At 32.6% G+C, this 17,793-nt stretch overlaps 1 protein-coding gene across 1 annotated transcript in view; it reads left to right on the top strand.

The window, feature by feature from the left end:
- The window catches only part of SEMA3C (semaphorin 3C), a 176,396-nt gene that overhangs the window by 97,458 nt on the left and 61,145 nt on the right, over window positions 1-17,793 (top strand). The window contains exons 5-10 of the mRNA XM_060632331.3: window positions 599-718; window positions 6,942-7,032; window positions 10,965-11,084; window positions 12,892-13,034; window positions 14,550-14,664; window positions 16,465-16,534. Coding sequence (XP_060488314.1) covers window positions 599-718; window positions 6,942-7,032; window positions 10,965-11,084; window positions 12,892-13,034; window positions 14,550-14,664; window positions 16,465-16,534 — 659 coding nt within the window. The remainder of the gene's footprint in view (window positions 1-598; window positions 719-6,941; window positions 7,033-10,964; window positions 11,085-12,891; window positions 13,035-14,549; window positions 14,665-16,464; window positions 16,535-17,793) is intronic.

The following is a 17,793-nucleotide window of genomic DNA, read 5'->3' as shown; positions in this document are numbered from 1 at the left end:
ATGACAACATTTCCAATGGTTGGAGTAGGAGCAGGTGAGAAAGAAGACTAGGGAAGAAGGTATTTTAGGGGATGAAGGGCAGAGAGATAATAATCGCATCACAGTGCTGGCATTTTGTTTATGGCTTGTTTCATTCACCAACTCTAAAAGCTAATAGTGTTTGCCATTGTGTACTCACGATGATATGGACCTTGTATAAGCACAATTTCATTAAAAACATGTTTATAATATGTGTGTGTGTGTGTGTGTGTGTGTTTATAACATATTGATGAAAATTTGAGGAAACAATTTGGTGTACTTTTCGATTTCTCAATTTTTTCAGGTAAAGAGTAAGTTCATAAAGTTTCAGAACATAAAAACTTACACAGTATATAAAATATTGAAATATGAGACAGATATGCCATTTTACTCATTAAGTTGAACTACCTTCTTGCTGAAGTAAACCAATAAAATAAACAATGTTGTTCTCTTGTTATCTCCTAACAACAACAAAAAAGTGAGAGCAGAAAGGAAAATATATAGCGAAGTATGACAGGACCACTTAGAAATAGCAATACAAGTCCTTTATTACTAACTGCTTATTCACCTACTCTTTTAGCATGGCTGTGGGAACTTCGTCCGTGTAATTCAAGCTTTCAACCGCACTCACTTGTACGTTTGTGGCAGTGGGGCTTTCAGCCCAGTGTGTACTTATTTGAATAGAGGGAGAAGATCAGAGGTAAGTGTAAAAGTTTTTCATTTTTAGTTATGGTGTGAGTTTCAAAGATTTCTTAAAACTGTATTTGAGAGTAAAAACTTGGAATTATCATCAATAGCCATTAAAAACCTTCAAGCCCTTTTAACTCTAAATATATTCCATTTGGTTACTGTCCCCCAAGTTACTTAGAGTGTAGCTGTTTTATATAACTTCTGAATAAAAAATCTGCAAGAGACAAAGGAAATAAAAGTGATGTAATTTTATAATTATTTAGAAAGGAAGGTATCAAAAATGCTTATTCCAAATTATAGGAATATTGTAGTATAAACTCACTTTCTTAAACCTATTTTAAGTAATTTTTTATTTAACTTTCAAACTTGGTAAACTTTTATGAGATACCTGTAAGAGATATATAAAGCAGGATGCCAGGTGCCTTTGCTGAAAAGAAGTTTCTATCAAAGGTCATACTTTGATTTTAGACAAACATTAGTCTACACTAGACTTTTCTATCCTTTTTCCTACATTAGTTAAAATGACTTGGGGTTCTTTGAACAAAAACATTTGCTAAACACTAAATGTATACCTAATGTATAGATAAATACAAGCTGGTTGAACTTCACCTATGAGATTTAAAACCGTGTTTGTCCCAGTTTAAAATTATTGACTTAAGAAAAGTATGCATTAGACCAAAGAGTTTTTCCTTCTTCTTTTAGTCAAACATGTTGTTTTAACAAATGTAAGCATTTAAAAAACTTAATTATTTCAAATTATCTTGCTTTGTTTCCATTATACAACTTAAATCTAGAATGTCCAGTTCTTATATATTAATTCAATTTTAGAGATTAGAACTGTTAAAAAAATTAAATGTTGCTACTGCTATATCTTATTAAGTTTATCCTCCCTTAACAAAGATTAATCTACTTTAGTACAAATATAATTGAATAATGATTCTCTTTATATTACTTTATTATTAAATTTTTTTCGGACATGTAATTTATACATACATATCTTTTGGTAAATAAAAAGTCATTTAAACATAACTGAGTGGTTACAAGTTGACCCCCAAATGTCAAATGAGGCATTTCCAGGTGGTTCAAGATGATACGAAATATTACAATTCTTAAAGAAAAGTAGAACTATGCCTCTTGCAAAAGTACGTTGGCTACGTTGAACTTGTCATTAGAACCACATGCCTGTGATCAATTGATTAAATAAACTACTGCCCCAGACGTCTGCCATCTGTCAGACACGCCACTGAAGGCTGTGCACTCACTGTACTAGCCAACAATAGCATAGCAGTTTTCAGAGCACAGATTTCAAATAAAATCATTTTCCCATGTACAAATTGCCCACTATGCACTTCAAGGCTTAATTGGAAAGTCGGTCCAAAAAATAATCTCCTTTGGAAAACCAGCATGGAATAAAATTTAATCACTTTACTAAATATATGAACTACTTTAGTCTCACTTCAAAAGATAGATTTCAAAGGGGAAGCATTTCCATTAATTAATCTCTTTAAATAATATGTGAACATCTTAAGTGCCAATTTAAGTATGAAAAGAGTTAATGAATTTTAAGCTTTGTATGCAGTCAGTTCAAGTCAAAGGGTTTTACCATAACATCATTTTTATGTATCTATAGTATGTAAACAGTAACAGAAATATAGACTATGTAGTTTATCAAACATCTCCTGTATTTATTTTCTTTAGTTTAGGATAAAAGATCCCCTAGTGTAAAATGAAGACATGATACAGAGAGGTTGTATTTTGAGAGAATTTTCCTTCTTATGCATCACTATCATTGCATTTTATAATGACCAGAGATAGTACTTACTAGTAACACCATGTGCTGATACTGAGATATGGTATTTTTCCTGTATTTACAACCAGTTTGACAGTGAACCAAATTAGGGTCACATAATCATTACTTATTCAGTTTTATTTCTTAGATACTATCGACCACCTTCTATCTATCTGTCAAATAGTCATTCATTTTTTTCTCAGAGAGCATTTTCTGAGCCTACTCCACATTTGGAACATCACACACTTTCATTATATCCTATGAGTCTCCCATTATTCTGTGAGACTGACTCAGAGCTTTCCTAGAACATTTCAGTGATGCCCATCCAAAATGCCTGCAGTCCTTGCTACACCAATTCCTAACCACGGTTCTTCTCTTCTGTCCGCCGTCTTCATCCCCTGTCTTCTGTTCCTGGAAAAAGATAAAGCAACACAAGTAAATAATGACTTGAAATAATGAATAAAACATTAAAAAAAAATAGTGGGTTAATTTCACTACACATTCATGGACTATTCCTACATCTCATTTTTGGTTGATTTTATAAGATGTCTCCATACATTGGTTCCAGCAGTTGAATACCATTTAAGCCTCTGACTCTGCCAGTCATTAAGCAGATAACCTTACCTTTGAATGACCAAGCATAACACAGGCATTCAAATCATTCCCTGTGCCATTTGAAGCAAATTAGTCACCAAACTTTTCTGCTTATGTGTCTTTTTGTAGCTTTCCTTTTGTCAGAAAAAAAGTTGTCCATTTTCCTTCTCAATAAAGTACTTTTATCAATAACCTTTATTACTGTTTTATATCTTCATTTCCTTTCTCTTGCATTTACTTTTTTTCCTGTTTAAAAATAGGATCATATTTATTTTCCTTAAATCATTATCTTGGGTCTGTGACTTTTTTCAACTTCTTTTTTCCCTTTTTTACTGATCACAAAACTTCTCAGACTAGTAGAGTATGTTTTCTGTTTTACATTCCTGTTTTTCATATCATTATTAAACCTTTCTGATCTGACATTCATTACTACCCATAAACTAAAACTATTTTCTAGTGGCCAAGAGTCCTCAGTGATCAAATTAATTCCCTTAATCTGCATCCTTTTTCCTTGACCGATCTATAACATGTTGGCCATGCCCCCTATTTTTCAATGCCATTATTAACACCTATAACCATGAAACATTTTGCCATGCCTTCTTTCCTAATTTTTCACCATTTACTCTCTTTCTGGTCCTATTTATTTCTCTTTTATTGATTCAATCTACAAATATGTATTTATTTAATGATAATGACTGACACACTGACACAAAATTATATTAGAACTTGTAAGCTACCTTTAAGATATTGATCTTTATCTTGTGTCAAAGGAGAAGCAACTGGAATGATCTTAAGCAGAAAATGGCAAGGAAAGCATTGTGTTGTCACTGTGTATTGTATTATAAATGATTGAGGGTAGGGAGGGGTTGAGAGGGCTGTGGTGAGATCAGTTAGAGAATGGATATAATAGGCCAAGAAAGAAAGTATTATACTCAGGGGAGTGGCAATAAAGACAGAAAAATAAGCACAAAGTGTAAGATGGTGTAGTTGACAGTGGTGGATTTGGCTATATAAAAGGAAATTTACAATGATACAGGTATTGACATTTTTGTTGTTTGTTTTTCATTTTTGGTTTTTGGTTTCTTTAGTTATATAGTTGTCATGAACTGAGATGAGAGAGAACAAAGAAAATCATGTTTGAGGTTAAGGTTTTAAGCCTGGGTTGGGTTCTCTTGAGTCTGAGTTGCTGTTGAAAGATCCAAGTAGAAATGTCAAGTAGGCAGTTGAATATAAAGTTGGCTATATAAATGTTTGAGTCGTTGTTTTACTAGAATAACTGAAGCCCAGGAAATGCAAGGGTTTAATCACGCAGAGTACTGTGTGAAAAAAGAAGAGTGATTATGCTTGAGACTTGAGGGTTTCTTAATTTAAGGGCAAGATGGGGGAAAGGACCTTCAAACATGACTAAGAAGAAACAGTCAGAGAAGTAGAGAGGCGGGAACAAGAATGTGCTAATGCATGTATTAGTGTATGTGTATTTATGTGTTTGGTAGTAAGAAGTTAAAGACATCTCATTTAAAGGCTTCACTTAATCTGCAATTATATGATCAATCATTTGTTAATAGATTTGTCTATAGTGACAGTGGTTTGAAATTATTAATGGAACAATCAATTGATATGAGTGTCCTTGAAAGTTTGCTGAGCTGTATAAGGATCCATTTTGTGTTGGTGACCAAAAAATCATTATTTTTGTTGAATTTACCTTTTTGGACTACCTTCTGCAAAATACTTAGATATATGGAAACAAGTATGGAGAACGTACAGGTAGACATACCCTTCCAGACTGTGGTTTCAATGAAAAAAATCGCAGATTCAAGGAACTTAGTATTTCTGTCAAAAACATATTGAAAATAAATAGCATTGAATTTATACAGGTTAACAAAAAAGTCAGGAAGACAGAAGGCTGATGAACTGAGAAAAAATGGAAAGGAGATAAAATTGAAGATTTGTTGCTATGTGCTTGAGTTAGTGATTATTCTGGTGGACCATACTCTTTCTGGTGATGACAAGATCTAGACTATAACTGTGTGAGAATGAGGACGCCGTACAATAAAGAAATCGTTCAGTGGAGAGCAAGTGGTACCTAAGCAATTTCATCAACTCCTTCAACGCCAACTCTCACTTTTTTAGTATAATATATGTACATCTCTGGCTAACTGATCACAGCTGGCTTTACTAAACTTCATTGCTTTTCCTCAATTATTTGTTAAGTAAGGTCATTGTATAAATACTGACTTTTTGGAAAATAGACATAGTGAGGAGTCAGGAGACTGAATTTCAACTTTAATTTTGTCATAATTTAACTACATGATCTTGTGCAAGTTATATTTTCCTCATCTGTAGAGTTAATTCATTGAAGAAGATCATTCTGTAAGAGTTTTCCAGGATAGAGGACTGTGATTTTTTTTAAGTTCTATGATTCCCCCATCATGTCAGTGATATTCTGACAACACATCAAAATCAATGTAACAAAAATGAACTAGTTTTATTTTCTTTAAGGAGTCAAAACTTCAGAATCATCTTTGTTTTCTTCCTCTTCCTTGAACCACATCCAGTTGGTAATTGATTGCCGAGCTGTGTTGATTTTTACTTTACAAATTCTCTTGCATCTTTACTCCTCTCACCATGATCACTGAGATCCTGGCATGTCAGAGTATTATTACCTAATTCCTGGACTACTGCACTAGAAAACAAATCTATTTTCTTTAATCCAGTGTCTGTTTTTATAACTGCCTTTCTCAATCTTCTTAAAACACCAAGGTAAGACCCAATCTTCTTAAGCAGTGTTTTGATTCTTTCATTTCCATACTCAAAAATATTGAAACTGAATTTCTTTCAGGAAAATTTTGCAAAACCTTAGCTTAATAATTAAGATCCTCCATAATCTCATGCAGCCTACAAAAGTGAAAACTTTGGTCTTTGAATTTTAGTAGTAGCTTTTACTGACTTTAAGAATAAGATAAATATACAAGCAAAATATTCCCTCTCTGTAAGGCTACGCTGACCACTATATTTCAAACTGAATTATTACCTCTCATCCCTGGGTTTCCCTAGTTCCATTTTCTGCTTAATTTTTGTCCTGATCACTGAGCACCATGTAACATATTCTATGTTTTGTGTATTATTCTTTTTATATTCATATTTTCCATCATTATATTATAAATTACTTGAGGAAGAAGATTTTTGTCTGGTTTACTGTATTCCTCATGTTTTGTTGGTGCCTGGCATATAGTAAATGCTTAATAAGCTGGCCCTGAAGCAACTAATGATGGCTGAGGAGTGCATGGCAGACTTTCAATGTTCATTTAATATGTGTTGAGTCAAAAACATGCTCAATAAATTTTTGTTAAATGAGTGAAAAACATTTTTTATCTAAATTATGAATTATTTTGTTGAATTGAGTATAATGCTTATATAACAAAATTAAGTGGTGATAAAAATTTTGTATTTTATAAATGTCTTGATTATTTTGGAACTATTATAATCCTTGTATACATTATTCCTCTATGGGCAATTTTCTTCTTTTGGCCAGTGTTCAAGCTATCTAGTTCAGGTTTACAATGATCCTTGATTCCCAGGTGGTTTTTGCCGATATAGATTTGAAAACTTATTGAATCAGCTTCACGGGGATTGTAGTAGAATGAAAACTTTTACCTAGTGAAGTTTGCTTATAATTTATAATTTCTTCACATAGGCCAAGAAAGTCTTAACAAAGTAAATTAAGAAAACATAGGCAAACCAATAAAAAGCATATTATTTATGATGATGCTTTGTTTATTAAAGAACCATCTGGTTAACTAAATATAAAGCTACTTATTATTGCTACATTTGTATTTTGTCTATAATAAAGGACCAAGTTTTCGTGATTGACTCCAAGTGTGAATCTGGAAAAGGACGCTGCTCCTTCAACCCCAATGTGAACACGGTGTCTGTTATGATCAGTAAGTCAAAAATAAAAGAGGGAGGGGGAAATATAAAATAAAAAGGATTAAAAAAATAAATTCATGACATGGTGTGCCCATTGGGAAGGTAGCATGAATGATAGACCTAAATGAGGTAACAGAAAGTTGTAAACTGAGAAATTGTAGTTTCTCATTTTCAAGAATTCATGATTAAATGATAAGCAATTATTTTTTCACTTACTGTGTTGCTGATGTCATTTCTAGAGCATGTCAACATTTACAAAACATGTATTTGTATACATGTAATGAAATATAAAGTAATTCTCAGTGTTTTCTGTAGTTGTTTTTGTAGTATTCAGTATACCCATTTTTCCTTATAAATTTTAGCAATATTTTACAGATAATTAAAATGGCAGTTCTTTTGGAGCACTTGGGTGGCTCAGGGGGTTAAGCGTCTGACTCTTGACCTCAGCTCAGGCCATGACCTCATGGTTTGTGAGATCAAGCCTCACATCGGGCTCTGAGCTGGCAGTGTAGAGCATGCTTGAGAAACTCTCTCCCTCTCTCTCTGTCCCTCCCCTGTTCATGTAGTCACGCTCTCTCTCCCCCACAAAGTAAACTTTTAAAAAAATGGTATTTCTTTCAAATGAAAGAATAACAAAGTGCATGTCTTAGCCAAATACATTCTCTATCAATTGTCCAGAAGGTACTATACTAAAAAGAGGTGGTAGCAAAGTGACTCCCCCCCTCCCATTTTCTATAAAATGTATCAGTTAAAAAACATGCCCAGTCGCTTGGTGCTATATATATTAACAAATCAATATCTTTGAATCTCAATCATTGGATGCCTTTCTGTAATTCACTTAAAGGCATTCTCTTCTGGTTAATTAAGACACTTCCAGAATATGCCTGACTTAACATGTGTTGCCTGTGGGGACAAATCTGGGATTTCAGTGTGTTGAATGGACAGTAGATGCTTTTACCCTTTGCTTTCTTATGTGTTGCCGGTGATAAATTGCATTACTTGACAATGGAACAGGTGGAAACGTGATTATTGTTTTCAGAACACCTTGCTTTTATTCATTTAATGTAGCAACTCATCTTTCTCATATTTGGAAACTAAATTAAGACAGGTGCATCCAGCACTGACTAAAATGTAAACTTGGAGGTTATCCAGTGAATTCTTTCCTATGATTATTCAGATTGGGCAGGGAGGAGATGAATGTATATCATTGGGACCAAGAAGTATAAAGCTTTGAAGTCACAACGTACCCAATTATGTCTGATGCAGGGACTTTTCAGATAAGCTTCTAAATATTATTTAATAGAGTCAGTGCATGGAAAGTGTTTTCATTAGGAAGAAAATTGTATTCACCTATCAAAATGGTATGCTATGTAATACTAGATAAATATGTAGAGTTTTTACTTACTTCAAGTTAAATGCTATGAAAATAAAATTCAAAGTTGTGTTAACAATTATACTCATCAAATATCATTTGGAACAAAAAAGGCTTAAAACTGGGCACTATAAATATTCCTGTTAAACTTGTTAAGTCATTTAATAGTTTTGTCCTTAGAGAATTGGATTTGTTTAGAAAATTAGTTATTGGCTTTCATATACTAAGGATCCAAGACTTCAATTCCTATGCTTATGTTCCTATACTACCTTTCAATATTTTGATTAACATTAGAACTTGAACTATCAAAGAGTCAGTAAACTATTTGCTTACCTTAAAAACTGAAACTAAAAGGGGGAAGAAGTTTTATTAGCTTGCATTTGTCATTTTACTTGTTCTATTGATTATCCCTCTAACATTCTCTCCAATATTATCTCCAGTATTACACAGTCAATTTGTGTAGTCATCTCACTTTGGCATTTGGGGCTTTATCATGTCTGTTGGATTGCAAGGTACTAAATAACACAGAATGTTTAAAGTGTTTCTATCTGTTAAAGTGCCAAGAAGCATCAAGAATTGGAGAATTCCAAATTTCATAATATAGTTGTGGCATCTAACCCAGTGTGCAAGTTTAGTGCTTTTTGCTATTTTGTCATGCCATTGTTGTATCACAATAAGAAGTCAGATGACATTTCTTAAAGAACCTATAAAGACCCTAATGAGGTTTTTCTGGTCAGTGGAAGTAAAATTCGAAAGCAAAGTATTTTCGGATTAACGTTAAAAAGCACAAGTTTATCTTTGCATAAATCCTCCACAAACATTCTGAAAAAAAAATCCCTATTCAGAATTCTTTTTAAAGTGGAATTGATTATTTCTTATACAAAATAAAGCAGAAACTTCATTATTCCTGATTTGCTGTTGAAATTACTGAGAATTTAAGACAGGTTATGAAGCCAATTAGACTGGCAGGCTTTTGTAGTAGCTAAGACATAATTAATAAGTGGTATGCAATAAGATTAGACTCAGCCCTCTCTGCCATACATCATCCTCTGAGTGTCCTTTTTCCTTTTCTTCCTGGAAACAGATCCGATAATTGACAGCTGTGTTAATCAATCCATTGAATAGCAGAAATTTATAACCCACCATTTGGGGGGTATCAGGTATAAAAAGAATGTGAAATAATTAATTGCAAAATTATTTTAATTGTCACAACCATTGTATCTACAGAATACTTGTGTAGATGCTTCACAAATGTTCACAGAATTTTGAAGCTAAATTGCTCAAAATGCTTTCATGGACATTTTTGTTATCTCCCTATAATCTGTTCCCACGGACCTCAGACCCCTACTAGGAAGCAGAACTGGGCAACATAATGCCTGCCATACCCACTCGCTCACTGGTAGGGGTCCAGTTCATGACCTGATGAGATCATATTGGAGATTAAAAACATTTCATTCTCCATTCTGTCCTCGGTTAGCTGGTACTGCTTATTACTAAGGAGTGAGACTGGAGTGCTTCAAAATGCTACAGTCCTGCCAAAAGGACCATGATCTGAAGGTAGCCAGACTGATTCTAGAACATCAGTCAAAGAAAAAAAACTGCATGGTTTTTCCCTGGATCAGACCTGATAACTTTTATTCTTTTTTAAATAGACATTTAACTACCATTTTTTACTCTAGGGTCGCACATACCAGTTCAATGCTTACTCTCCTTAATAGGCAAAAATTAATATGGACCTTAACAAATAAGCTCAATGTCTCATGTTGTGCAAATATATATTAAAATATCTGATTTTTCCATTAATGATGGTAATTTAATTTTAAAGTATATTTTTTTATCTCTGTATTCTATTTTTTATGGTTTCATATGTCAAACCATATGTGTGTTATTAACATAATATTATATTTTTAGCATAATGTTAATAAATTGAGTGTTACAATTGAAAAAGTAGCACTTTATTCACCTTATAGAAACCTTATAGCATACAAATTAAAACATATACTTTTAATCATAAGATAATTTTACCATTAATAATATTTTGACAATAAAAACTAATATCTTCAATCTGTTTGGTGAAATCATGGAATTCTTAATATAGTGAAAACTTTTGAAATCATAAGCCAATTCCTGTATTTTACAGATGACAAGATAGAGATTCAGGTGTTAAATGACTTAGCCCTAATTCCCACTTGGTTAATTACTGCCACAATTAGAAACTGAGTTCTCTCTTATAGTAGTTTTTATTTATTTATTAAAAGAAAGTAATAATTAAGCTATTTTATTATCTTTAACACATATATTATTTCCACCATTTTTGATACATACTATATAAACATATGTATTTAGTATAATTAAGTGCAGGCAGAATAATTTTTATTTCTATAACAAATAAAGTTGTTTTAGTAAACTCACAGGCAATAATGACATCAGATTACATTTTATCCAATGTTTTTATGTGATGGACAATGAAAAACGACAATTATAAACACTCTGTAATTTGTGTGATCATCTAATAAGCAAGTTCTTGATTTCTAAAAAAGATTTAAAATTGTGTTGACATTTTCTTTTTCGTAGATGAGGAGCTTTTCTCTGGAATGTATATAGATTTCATGGGCACAGATGCTGCTATTTTTCGAAGTTTAACGAAGAGGAATGCAGTCAGAACTGATCAACACAATTCCAAATGGCTCAGTGGTAAGAAACATTTTGTGCATTTTTTAGAATCATCCTTTAAACTATTTTATTCTCTAATGAAGAAAGGTTAAAATTGTTTGAAAAGCCATGATGTAAGTCACAATTCTGTACTTTATTATTTTTAATATTTAGGATACATAAATAATTGAAGTAGTCCATAGTTCATATTCTAACTCTTTATTAACCATCATACAATTGTCATAAGATGTATTAATAAATAAAAATGACAGTGATATTTATCATACAGGCTCACATTTAAGAATCTTCTCCAATTATATATCACATAAATATGCTATTTTACTCATATAGTCTGCTTGAATATTTTATTTTATTATTTTTTTAATGTTTATTTATTCTTAAGAGAGAGAGAGAGAGCATGAGTGCGAGAGGAGCAGAGAGAGAGAGAGACACGGAATTCAGAGCAGGCTCCAGACTCTGAGCTGGCAGCACAGAGCCCAGTGCAGGGCTCGAACCCATGAACTGCGAGATCGTGCTTGAATATTTTAATGTCAAATCTAAAAAATTTCCTAAATTTATGATAGATATAATGATTAAAATATTTTCAAGAACTCCTCCTATTTGTTTTATATTTATATTATTAAATTATAAAACTGGTATATATATTTTTTATACTTTATTTAGTACTTAATGGAAATCATAGGTATGATAACTTTATGATTATAAGCATTCAGTTGTTTCCAATTTTGGGGGTGTCACATGAATTTCACATCATGAAAGATATTCATTTGACATTTGAAATGTACAATTTCAGTCATTTGCTGTTGTTTAGAGGAGGCAGAAACCACTAAGAACTTTGTCATTTCTCCCTGGGGAAGATTTCTAGCTGACCCTAAATTTGGCAATCCACTTAACATTGCATAGCAAAGCATGAATCACCACACTTAAGCATCTTATTTCACTGATAGACAGGCACAAGAAAGCATTGATTGTCCATTTACTTCTTCAATTTATGACACTAGTACATCTGGAAATAGAGTATTCTAAAACTTCTTTTGTTCTTGAAATAAGGAATCCCTCTATGTCTTCAAATGACTGCATTTTTTCCTTGAAAAATTTCCCCTTCATTTCATATGCTGTATTTTAAGAAAAAAAAATGTGTTTTTCAGATCTTGGACTCCCTACTCATTCTGCTTCAGTGAATTTGAGTTTATATTATATGCACTAGATTGAAAACTATACTTTGAAAAACAAACTTTTTTTTTCCGTAAAATGGCCATTATATTCCATGGGAAATAACTGGTAGAAACGTTTTTACTTTTTTAGAACTCATCATTGCCCAAAGAATTTTTGCATTTATTGAACTTCTAGAATGTATTGTGGATAGGGAAAAATAGGTTTTTTTTTTAAATACTTATTTGTATTTGAAGGAGAGAGAGACAGAGAGAAAAAGCATCAGGGGGGAGGGGCAGAGGGACAGGGAAACAATTTGAAGCAGGCTCCAGGCTCTGAATTGTCAGCAAAGAGCCTCATGCAGGGTCTGAACCCACGAACTGGAGATCATGAGCTGAGCTGAAGTCTGACACTCAATCGAGTGAGCCACCCAGTGCCCCCCAGGAAAAGTAGTTGAAGCTGTTATATTATAGATATATTTTGTGGCACTTGACATTCCAAATACAATATGTTGTGTGAATACAATTACTGCTCGTAGACTTTGTGCCTATGAACACTGAATTGTTCTTCTGTACCAAGGATGGAGAAGGCATGTGCCTGTGGTTTACTTGGGTGGACGGTAGATAGATTTCCATCATGAGTATATATATATTTAGTCTTTGTATTTTTTTTCCAGAACCTATGTTTGTGGATGCACATGTCATCCCAGATGGCACGGATCCAAATGATGCTAAGGTGTACTTCTTCTTCAAAGAGAAACTGACCGACAATAGCAGAAGCACAAAACAGATTCATTCCATGATTGCTAGAATATGTCCTGTAAGTATTAATCCTGTCCTAATTTGAAGAAAGACTCACAAATTCAAATTGTATAAATGTATTTTCTTTTGCTAATAGTTTGTTTTCCTACTTTCATCTACTGTTACAAATTAACTCAATATTGAGAGGAGACATTTTAAAGATTTTTTTTTAATGTTTATTTATTTATTTTGAGAGAGAGAGAGAGAGAGCATGCACAGGTGGAGGAAGGGCAGAGAGAGAGGAAAGAGAGAATTTTAAGCAGGCTCCAAGATGTCAGCACAGAGTCCCACATGGGACTCAATCCCACGAACTGTGAGATTATGACCTGAGCTGAAATCAAGTCAGACACTTAACTGACTGAATCACCCCAGTGCCCTGAGAGAAGACATTTTAATTTAATGTTTATTCACATCAGTCATATGAGATAAATAAAAAAGCTTAATTCAAAGAAATATTTTGGTCATGGTCTTACACAAATGAGAAGTTTTATTTAATTTTTGCTTTTCCACTTAATGCATTAATCCATTTAATACATTTGTATTAAAAACAAATAGCTAAACTGTACATCACAGAAACAGAATAATTCTTGTGAATAAAATACAGCAAAACCTCAGTAAGGACAATTGTTGGGGAACTGTCTACAACAGTGAAAATTAAGAAATGCATTAATAAAATACAGTCCTAGTTAAAAGCAGTAAACAAATGGTCTTGTGTATAAACAGCAAGTATACAGAGCAACTCAAAAAAGCTCATGATGCCCTCTCGTATGAGATTTTTACAGGTTTTCCCTGACTGATTTATGATTAGCATACTTTGTGCAAAAGTGTTTCTTCAAGTGTTTAGTATTTAAAATCATTATTTTTAGATATTACAGTGTTCCACTGATTGTGGAGGTCATCTGCTCCTCAGGCAGTAAAGGCAGCAGAAGGGATGAAAGGCTTCTGGACATACAGAAAGCAATCAGTAAAGACTATGTGAATGATCCAAACACCACTTTTCCTGCCCTAGCCAGAGAAATGTGTATATTAAAGCATTTGATTGGAAATACTGAGGACTAAATGCTGACACAGAGAAGTGAGTGTCAAATTGGAGACCATTTGATAGAAGTATAAACATACTTTCCAGACCACAATAGCACCTATAATCTTCACTGCATACAATAATTTATGTTCATATTGAAGACAATGAGTTATCAAGAAAAGGCACATTAAATTATATGTTCTCCATAACATTTCAAAGGTATTTCATCATACATTGTTAAATTTAGAAAGCTTTAGGGCATATATTTATTAAACTCCTCTTCGAAACATCTTCAGTTGATACCATATTGGAGAAAATTCATTGCATAGCTATAGCTATTTTATAAAGCACTATAAATCTTAAATATTCCTCTTTTTTGATATGCGGATATAGTTAATATTTGCATACTTCGGATTATAACAAATCCCCAAGATATACAAATCTAAGATGAATTTTTAATACATTTTAGTATTTATTTAAGCCATCTGAAATGTGTTTTCAAAATGGTTTCAGAATGACACTGGAGGTCTGCGTAGCCTTGTCAACAAGTGGACGACCTTCTTAAAAGCGAGGCTGGTGTGCTCTGTAACCGATGAAGATGGCCCAGAAACATACTTTGATGAATTAGGTACATGGATTTGAGATTGAAAAATGTTTTTGAAAAAGATTTTGTAAAGTTTATATGTTTTAATAACCTCTCAGCAGAGGATGTATATTCCATGAATGTTCTCAGCATAAATCATGTGCCAGTTTGAATGAATGATCTGTTTACTGTTCATAAATTTCTTTAAGTACTTTTTAAATCTGTTTTGCCCCTGAGTGCACTACTGAAACATTTACTTCACTGAATTACCCAAGATATGTGAATGAGTGTGTGTGTCTGTGTATGACAGAGACAGAAAGAGAGGTGCTTGTGTAATTGACAAATGAGTAATGATATATTTGTGCTTTTCTAAATTTTTTTAAATGTTTTTATTTTTGAGAGAGAGATAGACAGAGTGTGAGCCAGGGAGGGGCAGAGAGAGAGGGAGACAGAATCCGAAGCAGGCTCCAGGCTCTGAGCTGCCAGCACAGAGCCTGATGCGGGGCTCGAACCCACAAACCGTGAGATCATGACCTGGGCCGAAGTTAGATGCTCAACCAACTAAGCCACCCAGGCGCCCCTATTTGTGTTTTTCTAAAAGAATGTGTATTTCATGTGCATATAAATTCTAATATTCTGATTTGAAATCAGTTTGTATGCAAATACAGCTAAATATTTTTACTATTAATAGCTAATTAGCAAAATCAAGGTTGGATGGGAAAGTTTCAGGGTGGAAATTAAATTTGTACTCTAATCAGCCCTTCTTGGGTGACCCTGAGATGAATTACTTTCAGGATGTGTGACATAAGTAGAGTTATACCAGGTCAAATAAGAACTTACGATCTGATTCCTTTCTACCAAGAAACAGTTCTCTTTTTAATCAGAATACCTTGATACACATCTTAGTGTTATGTTTACTAAGTGCCATTTAGAAATGACATTTATTTTGCTTTAACCCATTAAAATGTAAACTACTGGCTATTCTCAGATTTTTTTTACCTCATCATCTGAGAGGTAAGCAATAAAAATGGGTTACATCTTTTTTTTTTTTTTTTTTGTATTTCCCAGCAAGAATCTTATTTGCAAAAAATGTTACTAAATTCAGACCTTTCTTGTAATTGTGACAATTGATTATTCACTGATGTTTCCTATCAGAAATCTACTTCCAGGTTCTGTTCTGTGGTACTGAGCCTTACTATCTGTACCTTTGTCTTTGCCTTAATATACTTTAAACTTTTTGTTATTAGGCAAATTATCAATTAAGTAAAAATGTCACTAGCAATTTTAACCAAAAGCCAAAACAGTCTTCTTTTATATAAGGAAAAAAGTCGCTCTGAGTTTTCTTCCACATTCCAGCTTCCAACCCTATGTCAAAAAGAAACTGTGAACGTAATACTTTTTAAATTTAAAAAACTATTATGTTATCTTTAAAGGATATATAGAAAATGCATACAAAAGAAGATAGGAAAATATAGCTCTGCTAACCAGAAATACTTACTGGTAATCTTATTGTAATCTGTTATATAGTTGTACGATTTTCACATGATTCTAGTCTATATTACGTACCACTATACCTTTTTCGCTTAATATTACTTCACTAGCATGGTTTCCATAAGGTTGCAGTCTATATACATCCCTATAGTGTTTGTATGATATTTCATTTAATTCACTTTACCATGTGCCTTTCATTGGGTTCACTTAGTTGTTTCCAGATTATAATGATACTGCCAGAATATGCTTCTCGATAATATTTTTCATAGTTGAAATTATTTTCTTGGGGTAAATTTGTTTTTAAATATGGTTAATATTTGGGAACTTTAAACGAATGATATTTTCCTTTTATAGAGGATGTGTTTCTGCTGGAAACAGATAACCCAAGGACAACACTAGTGTATGGCATTTTTACAACATCAAGGTAATTATTAAACAATTACAGCTTATGTGTTAAACAATAAACTTCACTAAATGACAGTAATCATTACAAAACATTCTTTTCAGTTTTTAATTTTACAAAGCATTCAGGATATAACCATCCTGTTTTATTACTTTTGCCTGGTGACCAAAATATATTCAAGCTGAACTAATACTTTCAAAATGGTTTTGTACAGAGTATTTATAATGATTATATGCTATTTTTCTCAAAGAAAGGAAAATATGAATTATAATGTAGGAATAAAGTATATAAGATATTTTGTTATAAGGAAGTAGTTTGAAGATCCATGATTCACCTAAAACTTTTGGTATTTCTACTAAAATAAGTTTTACTTCTGGAGCAATCTAAAATGATGACTGGAAACTAATAAAATAGTGCACTGGTTTTCATGTCCCATATGGCAGTATTTCATATACTGGAAAATAGGTTTAATGTCTTCTAACTTCTCTGGGATGTCCAATCCTAATTTTCATATACTTCAAGACAACTTGCCGTCTTCTCACCTTTTCCTAGATATATTTGTGTTAATGCAGAATGTAATCTGTGCCTTTTATTAGAAAACCAACCAAAAAACAAAAATTTGACGATTTTAGCATTCTTCTTTAGCAGGGCAAGCACAGCATAATTGTAAACTGTAATGGTCCATTCAAGGAAAAATAAAATCACAAAGATATTGATTATATGTCATATTTACATTTGCCCTATAAAATATGTAAAAATATGTCCTACAGGATGAACAGTTTAACTCGTGTTCTAAAAGAGAAAATGGTCTTGAGTTAACTCAGAAATAAGTGAACAAAGTGAAAAGAACCAGATTCTTCAGAAGAAAATGTTTGTTTCAAAAAAATATTTCTACAGTTTTTGTTTTCCCCAACACCAATAGTCTTTTGAAAAATTCATAATTGTCATTTCTGAGCAGCAGTGCTAATGATTAATAACATATCTTGTTTTTTTCAATGGGCATCTAAGTTTTCCCTTAGGCATCTAATTTAAGAGATATATGTAAGTCAGAGAAATGTTTGTTTCAGTCAATCTGCCTTAGTGACAACAGAAATAGTTTTTAGTAAGGATCCAAACACATTCTCTGAGATTATGTTGGCGTTAATGTAATGAACTTTTTTTAGACTTTACTGTTTTTGTTTTTCTTTTTTTTTTGTCATTAACAAGGAAAATACATAAATTATGACAACTTAGACTCTCTGACTACTCTTTAGGATAAATGTGAGAACATTCTCACGTTA

Source organism: Panthera onca, chromosome A2, assembly GCF_046562875.1.
Source record: "Panthera onca isolate mPanOnc1 chromosome A2, mPanOnc1 haplotype 2, whole genome shotgun sequence".
In the NCBI taxonomy this organism is placed as follows: domain Eukaryota; kingdom Metazoa; phylum Chordata; class Mammalia; order Carnivora; family Felidae; genus Panthera; species Panthera onca.
The sequence above is the reverse complement of the archived record's forward strand: the minus strand, read 5'-3'. Positions and strand labels throughout refer to the sequence as shown.